The sequence below is a fragment of the Tachysurus fulvidraco genome, chromosome 23 (assembly GCF_022655615.1).
Source record: "Tachysurus fulvidraco isolate hzauxx_2018 chromosome 23, HZAU_PFXX_2.0, whole genome shotgun sequence".
Lineage (NCBI taxonomy): Eukaryota > Metazoa > Chordata > Actinopteri > Siluriformes > Bagridae > Tachysurus > Tachysurus fulvidraco.
The window spans coordinates 21646336-21656335 of NC_062540.1; the positions used below are offsets into that span (position 1 = coordinate 21646336).

A 10000-nucleotide genomic window follows, 5' to 3' on the forward strand; every position below is an offset into this window, starting at 1 on the left:
CAGAGTCGTGTTCAGAGTCGTGTACAGAGTCGTGTTCAGAGTCGTGTACAGAGTCGTGTTCAGAGTCGTGTACAGAGTCGTGTTCAGTGTCGTGTTCAGAGTCATGTTCAGAGTCGTGTACAGAGTCGTGTTCAGAGTCGTGTACAGAGTCGTGTTCAGAGTCGTGTACAGAGTCGTGTTCAGAGTCGTGTTCAGAGTCGTGTACAGAGTCGTGGTCAGTGTCGTGTTAAGAGTCGTGTTAAGGGTCGTGTTAAGAGTCGTGTACAGAGTCGTGTACAGAGTCGTGTACAGAGTCGTGTTCAGAGTCGTGTACAGAGTCGTGTTCAGAGTCGTGTTCAGTGTCGTGTAAAGAGTCGTGTTCAGAGTCGTGTACAGAGTCGTGTTCAGAGTCGTGTTCAGAGTCGTGTTCAGAGTCGTGTTCAGTGTCGTGTTCAGAGTCGTGTTCAGTGTCGTGTAAAGAGTCGTGTACAGAGTCGTGTACAGAGTCGTGTTCAGAGTCGTGTTCAGAGTCGTGTACAGAGTCGTGTTCAGAGTCGTGATCAGTGTCGTGTTCAGTGTCGTGTTCAGAGTCGTGTTCAGAGTCGTGTACAGAGTCGTGTACAGAGTCGTGTTCAGAGTCGTGTACAGAGTCGTGTTCAGAGTCGTGTACAGAGTCGTGTTCAGAGTCGTGTTCAGAGTCGTGTACAGAGTCGTGTTCAGAGTCGTGTTCAGAGTCGTGTACAGAGTCGTGTTCAGAGTCGTGTTCAGAGTCGTGTTCAGAGTCGTGTTCAGAGTCGTGTTCAGTGTCGTGTTCAGAGTCGTGTACAGAGTCGTGTACAGAGTCGTGTACAGAGTCGTGTACAGAGTCGTGTTCAGTGTCGTGTTCAGAGTCGTGTTCAGAGTCGTGTACAGAGTCGTGTACAGAGTCGTGTTCAGAGTCATGTTCAGAGTCGTGTACAGAGTCGTGTTAAGAGTCGTGTACAGAGTCGTGTTCAGAGTCGTGTTCAGTGTCGTGTACAGAGTCGTGTTCAGTGTCGTGGACAGCGTCGTGTTCAGAGTCGTGTACAGAGTCGTGTACAGAGTCGTGTTCAGAGTCGTGTTCAGAGTCGTGTTCAGAGTCGTGTTCAGTGTCGTGTTCAGAGTCGTGTTCAGAGTCGTGTTCAGTGTCGTGTACAGAGTCGTGTACAGAGTCGTGTACAGAGTCGTGTTCAGTGTCGTGTTCAGAGTCGTGTTCAGAGTCGTGTTCAGAGTCGTGTACAGAGTCGTGTTCAGAGTCGTGTACAGAGTCGTGTACAGAGTCGTGTTCAGAGTCGTGTTCAGAGTCGTGTACAGAGTCGTGTACAGAGTCGTGTACAGAGTCGTGTTCAGTGTCGTGTACAGAGTCGTGTTCAGAGTCGTGTTCAGAGTCGTGTACAGAGTCGTGTACAGAGTCGTGTTCAGAGTCGTGTACAGAGTCGTGTTCAGAGTCGTGTACAGAGTCGTGTACAGAGTCGTGTTCAGAGTCGTGTACAGAGTCGTGTACAGAGTCGTGTTCAGAGTCGTGTTCAGAGTCGTGTTCAGAGTCGTGTACAGAGTCGTGTACAGAGTCGTGTTAAGAGTCGTGTTACAGAGTCGTGTACAGAGTCGTGTACAGAGTCGTGTACAGAGTCGTGTTCAGAGTCGTGTACAGAGTCGTGTTCAGAGTCGTGTTCAGAGTCGTGTACAGAGTCGTGTTCAGAGTCGTGTTCAGAGTCGTGTACAGAGTCGTGTACAGAGTCGTGTACAGAGTCGTGTTCAGAGTCGTGTACAGAGTCGTGTTCAGAGTCGTGTTCAGAGTCGTGTACAGAGTCGTGTACAGAGTTTACTCTTACAACCTGTTTACTGACACAAAATGTTAATAAACCAAACACACACTCACTCTAACACATCCCTATTAAACTGCTTCTGTCGGTTCCCCAAGAATTCACCAATCATCTGCCGGCTCAGCCCTTTCCTCTGAAGCAGGAAGTGAGCCACGCCCACAGGTGTATCTGGGATGAAGCCTCTCTCAGTGAGGTACTGAATACCTTTCTCTGGCTTTCTGAAACACAAACACACAGATGAACATTAACATCTGAACAACGTTTCACTTAACATTAAATGTACAGATGTAATAAAGTGTTTATTACAGCTCTAATTACACTCACTGCGTGTTTAGCGTAGTTTCCCCATGTAACTTATTTGTCCTTCTTATTAACAGGCCTATTCTTGTGTAATAATGTCCCCCCCCCATGTATCTCATCATAACATACATGTTAGTCGAGTTTTTTCATGATATCTGAAATGATCTGGTGAAATGATTCACAGCCCTGAAGGTTAGAGTTAGGGTTAGAACGTCTTCTTCCTCTACACTGAAGACTGAAGCTTTTTGTTGACTCCATCAAAAAAAAAATGTCTGGTTAAGAAACAATCCCGCTTTTATTTTTCTGTACTACGTATTAATTTCTTCCACGTGTGGGGAAGTCGTAGCCTAATGGTTAGAGAGTTTGATTCCTAACCTCTCTATCTGGTTGTGGGTTCAAGTCTCGGGCCTGCAATACCATGACTGAGGTGCCCTTGAGCAAGGCACCGAACCCCCCACAAACTGCTCCCCGGGTGTGGGGGTCACGGTGGCTTAGTGGTTAGCACGTTCGCCTCACACCTCCAGGGTCGGGGGTTCGATTCCCGCCTCCGCCTTGTGTGTGTGGAGTTTGCATGTTCTCCCCGTGCCTCGGGGGTTTCCTCCGGGTACTCCGGTTTCCTCCCCGGTCCAAAGACATGCATGGTAGGTTGATTGGCATCTCTGGAAAATTGTCCGTAGTGTGTGTGTGTGTGTGTGAGTGAATGAGAGTGTGTTGGGTTGTGAGAGTGTGTTGGGAATGAGAGCTGTGATGGGTTGGCACTCCGTCCAGGGTGTATCCTGCCTCGATGCCCGATGACGCCTGACCCGTGACCCGAGAAGTTCGGATAAGCGGTAGGAAATGAATGAATGAATGAATGAATGCTCCGGGTGTGTGTTCACGGTGTGTGTGTGTGTTCACTGCTGTGTGTGTGCACTTTGAATGAATTAAATGTAGAGAACGAATTGTAAGTATGGGTCACCGTACTTATGTCACGTCACGTCACGTCCCCTCAGACACCCAGCTATTACTGTACACACTTTACTTATTTCCCCGACACCTTTTTCTGAACAGTGGATTAGAGATAATCACTAAACACATTAAACGTAACTCTACATCTTCCTCTCTATATTCATGTAAGTATTCTTGTGTGTGTTTTGTATAACAGGTCACACAGCAGCAGTTGACCTCAGCCTCGCTATAAGCATGATCAGTGTCCAGGTCTTCACAAAGCGTCCTTACTGTAAATATAAATAATACAGCAACAGCACACATTCTGTGTGTTTCCTCTTCCTGTTTTCAGAACCTGTGGGAAATGAAGCCTGACTTCAGCACATTTTCTCCGTGTGAACGAGATAACGATGATGTCGGCTTTTCTATTTCCTGTAAATGAATCGGTTTCCAGAAAGCAGTTGCTCACAGCTCCTCCCAGGACTCCACACTGAGGCTGTGAAGAATCCAGACATATTTCTGAGTGTCTATAGAATCAGGAACTTCTTGAGACTCGTGGTGGAACCGCATGCAGAACACTTTCAAGTTCTAGGTACGACGATAACAGAGTTTCACAGAGTTTAAGCTCCACCACATCTTTATACTGTAATGTCTGTTGTGTGTTAGTGATTCTGAGTCAGTGTGTTAGTTGGTGTTGGGGTTGTGTTATTCCAGGAAGAAGTCTGTGGTTGTGTGTGGCTGTGACCTTACGGCGGGACGTTGTTATTGCTAACACGGTTGTGAAGGTGTTTGACGTCAGCTCTTAACACAAAAGAACCAGTGATCCCCAGAATGCAATGGTTAGGGAAGAGGCTCAGCCTGGCTAGTTAGAGATCTAGTGCCTCTTTTCCACCAGAAAGAACCGGGTACTGGTTCAAAGTTGGTTCCACTGGCCAACCTTCTAAGAACCGGTTTGCCTTTCCACCGGCTAGAGAGCCGTCACAGCGCCGAGTGTGACGTCACTGTATACGTGTCACATTACACAGTGACGTTAGCGCAGCAGCGACAAACACAAACACAACAACAATGGTGGATGTTACTTTACTGTTAATGCTCATGGCTTTGTGAACCTACATTAACACGTGTACGTGCGGCTCCGTGTAATCTGTATAAACGGAGGTTATAATCGATAAAGTACATAATGTTATTTTATCGTTAACACAGAAAAAAATTAGCCTTAGCATGTAGCTACCTACTATCATGTGTGCTGATAATGTATCATATCGCGGTAAAGTAAAAGTGTATTAAACATTAGTGTACTTAAGGTACATTATCAGATGCACTAACAGTAGCCCCGCCCACAGCCCCGCCCCCAGCTCCTGACGCAAGCAGTTCTTAAGTCATGACCAGCAACGTTTTGGTGCTACTTAAGAACCACTTTTCCTGGTTCGGAGCCGGTGCTTTGGCGGTCGAAACAGAAAGAACTGGTTCTAAATTAGGCTCCGAACCAGCACTCAAACTGCCTCGGGGGTAAAGGGGCAATAGAGATCTAGGAGATTGATAGCAAGGTGTTAGCATGGAAGTTGGAAGCTGTGGAAGTTGATGGGTTTGATTGGAAAAGCGCACAGTTTAGAAGGTTATAGAGCTCACAGACTAAAGGACTAAAACACCGCTGCATCTCTCACTGCTACATTACTATCACCAGGCCATTGAAGGCATTGTGGGTAATGTACAGTAAGAACCTGTTAATCAAAGTAAAAGTAGAGAAAAAGAAAAACAACTTTGAACCAACAAATCCCTTAAATAAACTGAACCCCAGATCTACTCCAGAAGCCTCTTTAGACCAACCCTTTCCGTGTCCCTGTGAGTAGGAAGCAGGATACGTACTTGTTAAAGAGGTTGAGGCCGATGCGGTAGTGGCGCTTGCGTATGATGTCGTTGCTGAAAGCCGGAGAATCCCAGCTGTTCCGCGTCTCTTTGTGGTATGTCTGTTTGCTAAGCGTCTGCTCCCTCATGCTGTCCCGAGATGACTCAGAGCTGCAGTTGATCGTGTCGGTGGAGTTTGTTGTGCTGTTGATGCTGTCGTTGTCCCCATCAGAAAAGTCTGATTCTGATTTGCTCTGTCGGTTTCCGTTGATGGCCAGATGGCTCTCCAGATGCCGGTGCCTGATGGGATCTTCATCCCGGGACAGGGAAGACACTCTGGGAGGTAGACTGGGTGTGATATGTTTGGGACTGGCCTGAGTTCCAGCCTTAGCCTGCTCATAAACGCACTGCCTCTTTACCGAGTCCAACTCAGTGCGGTCGCTGATTTCCACAGAGCTGTCACTGGGAGGTTCTATGGTCAGGAGTGGGAGGTGGTCCATACAAAGCCGTGGTTCCTGAAAGTCGATGGACGGGGTGCTGTGGCAGCTGGTGTCTCTGCCTGTTTTGTCCTCCTTGGTGTCCATGTGCCAGTACTTCTGGGAGGAGTCGATGCCACGCTGATCGGACTCAGTGCTGGACGGTCGATCTACTGCATGCAAGAGCTGAGCAGGAGGACAAAGATCCTCCTCATCAATGAAGAGCGTCACGCCGCTGTAGGAAGCCATCATCTCCTCTAGCTTGTGCTGATTAGAGTTGTTATTGGGTTTGACCTGAAAGGACAGCTCACTTTGCATGTCTTGATCTTGCTCTGGTTCCTGGTCCTCTTCTTCATGGAGACTACGACAATTCAATGCATCGTCGATCGATTCCGCCAGCGATTTGACCTGTTGAGAGAAAGCGCTCTCCAGCTCCGTAATGGTGTCACTTAGGTCGCTCGGCGCCGATGGCACAGCCACGTGGATGGGAACCATATCTCCACATTCGCTTGTTGCTTCAGGAGTTCCTTCCTCTGTCAGAGATAACTGCTTCCCTTCAAAAAATGAGCTGGGGATTTTTTCAGGTCCCTCAAAAGAAAACTGCATTCTCATGTTGGACAGAACAATGCGCCTCGACATCCGGTTCTCAGACATGGAACTTCTCAGACGTTCAAAGTTCTTGTTCATTTGGTACTGCCGGAACGCCGTCTGGATGGTGCGAGCAGCATGTCGACTGATAAAGCGCCCGCCATACTTCCTCTCTAACATTTCCACCTGAAAAAACCCACAGAACAGGTTAAGAAGAAGAAGAAAAAGGAGGAGGTCTGTGATTTATACTCCATCACTTTCAGCGGTACCTGTTTGTCCTGCAGATCCGTGGAGAGCTCATAGCTCTCAGAGAGCGAGCGTGAGCGTTTGATGGCCTCTTCCTCGGCTTGCTTGCGGAGGATGGACTGCGAGTGCTGGAGTTTGGGTCTCCGAGGGCGCTGCGGACCGGACTGAGCGTTCTGGCCGTACCCAAAGCCTTCAAAATGGTCGGGGCTGATGGAAGAGCTGTGGGTCAGGGGGCCATAACCTTTACCATGGTCCAGCGAAGAGGACGGCTCATTGCTCTGCACTTCCCCCTCCACACTGTAAAAGGAGAGCAGATCAATTTCACATTTATTTCATTTCTAAAACAGATGTGGAAGTAAACCGAAGTCTCGACTTTCTCCCACACAGCACCCACACAGACCTACACCCAGCTTACAAAAACAAACAAAATGAGCTTTTATATTTCAGGTTAATAGTCAAAGTTCAGAGGATTATCTCCTATTTTTTTTAAATATGTTATAAATATTTCAGCATATTTTCGCTGTTGTTGAGGAGCTGGTGGAGAAAGATGGACTCATACTCAACATGTCCAGATAAGGAAAAAGACCAAAATATCAGACAAAATCCATCAGTGCAGGAGGATATGAGCTACCTGTATAATCACTGAAGATGAATTAGTAAAACGATCGAGGACATCGTTTCTTTCACGATCCCGTTTGTAAAGGAGAGAACCACAAACATTACAGTAAACATCAAAACCCTCATTATGTAATCTGACTGCATACGAGTTCCCACACTGTGACTCTACACTGTGACTCTACACTGTGACTCTACACGTGATTACTCGACCCTCTGTGATCGTTTAAGCCTTTTACTCACTCACTCTTACTCTCCACAAATCTTCTTCCAAAGAAAGGGCTTGTATTACTGAAGAAGTTCCAGCTCTTCCTCCAGATCTTATCAGCCATCATGAAAAAAGTGCAAAGTACAGAGCGAACGAAAGTCTGCTGACGAATCAATCATTTACATGCAGAACATCATCAGGTCTGAGACTCAGCTTGGAAGCTGTGGATGTGTGAGTGTGCAGTGAGGGTCACGTCAGAGAAGAGGACATGGAACGAGACGATCGACACGACGACATGCTGATCTGAGCAGGGTTCAGGCTCTAAACGTTGTGTCTGAGTAAACCAGGAACTTTCACTCTGAAACAGGAGACGACCGAAGGAGACGACTCCTCCCCAGCATCAGACACTCCTCCTGCCCCCGTGTCTGAGCACTGTAACCCTTTCCTGTACAGCAACCACACTCGGGGCTCATTAATATACGGTGTCGCTTGTAAGTTTGTGAACTCTTTAGAAACCTTTCTGACCAGATTCTAATCATCAAGTCCTAAAAGTAAACAATGTAAACACAATCAAACAAATAAGCAAAAATATTATAACTACAGTTAATTATTGAGAAAAACGACCCAACATTACAGATGTGTGACTGGCAGAAGTTTGTGCACCTTTATTTCAGTATAACTGTAAGTAAAGTGTCCGGTAACTTCTGATCAGTTCTGTACGACAGATTAGAACTTTATTCCGCTCCTCAGTACAGAAGAGCTTCAGCACTGGGGTTTTACTGGGTGTCCTCACATGATCTGACTGCTTCAGGTCCTTCTACAACATTTCTGGTGGATTAAAGTCAGGACATTGACTTGGTCGTTATAAACATTATTTTTGTTCCTCTTTAATCATTCTTTGGTGCTTGTGCTCGTTGTCTTGGTGTATGATCCATTGTCTCAGTTCATGGTCAGATGTTCTGATATTTTCATTTAGATCACTGGCGTAATTCTGAATTTATTGTTCCATCCATGAAGGCAAGCTCCTGGTCCTGCCCAAAGCACGATGCCACCACCACCATGTTTCACAGACTGTATAAAGTTCTTATGATATTCACAAATTATTTTTAAATAATATTTATAAAAAGTACTGAGTATAATTTGTCTGATCTGTTTGATTGTGGTCACTTTGGGACAATCTGATGATGTTTATTTCAGAAATATATATATTTTTAAAGGCTTCATAAACTTTCAAGCAACGCTGTATAATGGGGATGTGGTAGCTCAGTGGTTAAGGTGTTGGGCTACTGGTCATGGGTTCAAACCCCAGGTCCACTGAGCTGCCACTGATGGGCCCCTGAGCAAGGCCCTTAACCCTCAGTTGCTCAGTTGTAAGTCACTCTGGATAAGAGTGTCTGCTAAATGCTGTAAATGTAAATAACACTGAATGTAACACTGGTTTTAAAGATCTACATAATTTTAATCGACGATATTAAATTCTCCAATATTATACACTGTGGTGTTCTTGTGAACATTAAACTCTGGATCTCTTTAAATATTTTTTTTTTATCAAATAAAACGAACGTAAAAATAAATAAATAAATCATATTTCAGGCTCAAAGGTGCAAAATGTCTAATTTATTACTTGTACAAACAAAGTGGTAAATTATGTAGAAATTATGTTCAAATATTAAACACTGCACTGAACTGATAGCTGCCCCTGTGTATACTGCCCCTGTGTATACTGTGTATACTGCCCCTGTGTATACTGTCTATACTGCCCCTGTGTATACTGCCCCTGTGTATACTGCCCCTGTGTATACTGTGTATACTGCCCCTGTGTATACTGTGTATACTGCCCCTGTGTATACTGCCCCTGTGTATACTGTGTATACTGCCCCTGTGTATACTGTGTATACTGCCCCTGTGTATACTGCCCCTGTGTATACTGTGTATACTGCCCCTGTGTATACTGCCCCTGTGTATACTGCCCCTGTGTATACTGCCCCTGTGTATACTGTGTATACTGCCCCTGTGTATACTGTGTATACTGCCCCTGTGTATACTGCCCCTGTGTATACTGTGTATACTGCCCCTGTGTATACTGCCCCTGTGTATACTGCCCCTGTGTATACTGTGTATACTGCCCCTGTGTATACTGCCCCTGTGTATACTGCCCCTTGGTGCAATTAGTAATAAACATGGTATTAGCTTTCACCGTTATGCTGATGACACACAGCTACATGTTTCAGCAGTCAGATGTAAGACACCAGATTAATAAGATTGAAGATTGTGTGTGTGTGTGTGGGGGGGGGGGGCAAGGTGACTTAGTGGTTAGCACGTTCTTCTCAACCCTCCAGGGTTGGGGGTTCGATTCCCGCTTCCATTTTTCTGCAGGACGTATTCATTTCTTCCACGTGTGGGGAAGTCGTAGCCTAATGGTTAAAGAGTTTGACTCCTAACCTCTCTATCTGGTTGTGGGTTCAAGTCTCGGGCCGGCAATACCACGACTGAGGTGCCCTTGAGCAAGGCACCGAACCCCCCACAAACTGCTCCCGCTCCCCGGGTGCTGCAGCATAAATGGTGGCTTAGGGGTTAGCACGTTCGCCTCACACCTCCAGGGTCGGGGGTTCGATTCCCACCTCCACCTTGTGTGTGTGGAGTTTGCATGTTCTCCCCGTGCCTCGGGGGTTTCATCCGGGTACTCCGGTTTCCTCCCCCGGTCCAAAGACATGCATGGTAGGTTGATTGGTATCTCTGGAAAATTGTCCGTAGTGTGTGATAACTTCCTCCTGTTTAACTCTGACACACAGAAGATCTTGTACCAGGACCACAGACACACAGAAGATCTTGTACCAGGACCACAGACACACAGAAGTTCTTGTACCAGGACCACAGACACACAGAAGATCTTGTACCAGGACCACAGACACACAGAAGATCTTGTACCAGGACCACAGACACACAGAAGATCTTGTACCAGGACCACAGACACA

At 46.4% G+C, this 10000-nt stretch overlaps 1 protein-coding gene across 10 annotated transcripts in view; it reads right to left on the reverse strand.

Moving 5' to 3' along the window:
* The window catches only part of iqsec1a (IQ motif and Sec7 domain ArfGEF 1a), a 94658-nt gene that overhangs the window by 14005 nt on the left and 70653 nt on the right, over positions 1-10000 (reverse strand). For 9 of the 10 annotated variants that reach the window (XM_027159473.2, XM_047807020.1, XM_027159474.2 and 6 more), the window contains 3 exons: positions 6226-6499; positions 4914-6142; positions 1877-2038 (listed from right to left, as the gene is read on the reverse strand). In XM_027159473.2, the coding sequence (XP_027015274.2) occupies positions 1877-2038; positions 4914-6142; positions 6226-6499 (1665 nt within the window). Of the gene's footprint in view, positions 1-1876; positions 2039-4913; positions 6143-6225; positions 6500-7060; positions 7384-10000 lie in introns of those variants that run through there. The other variant, XM_027159476.2, reaches the window with a different exon arrangement.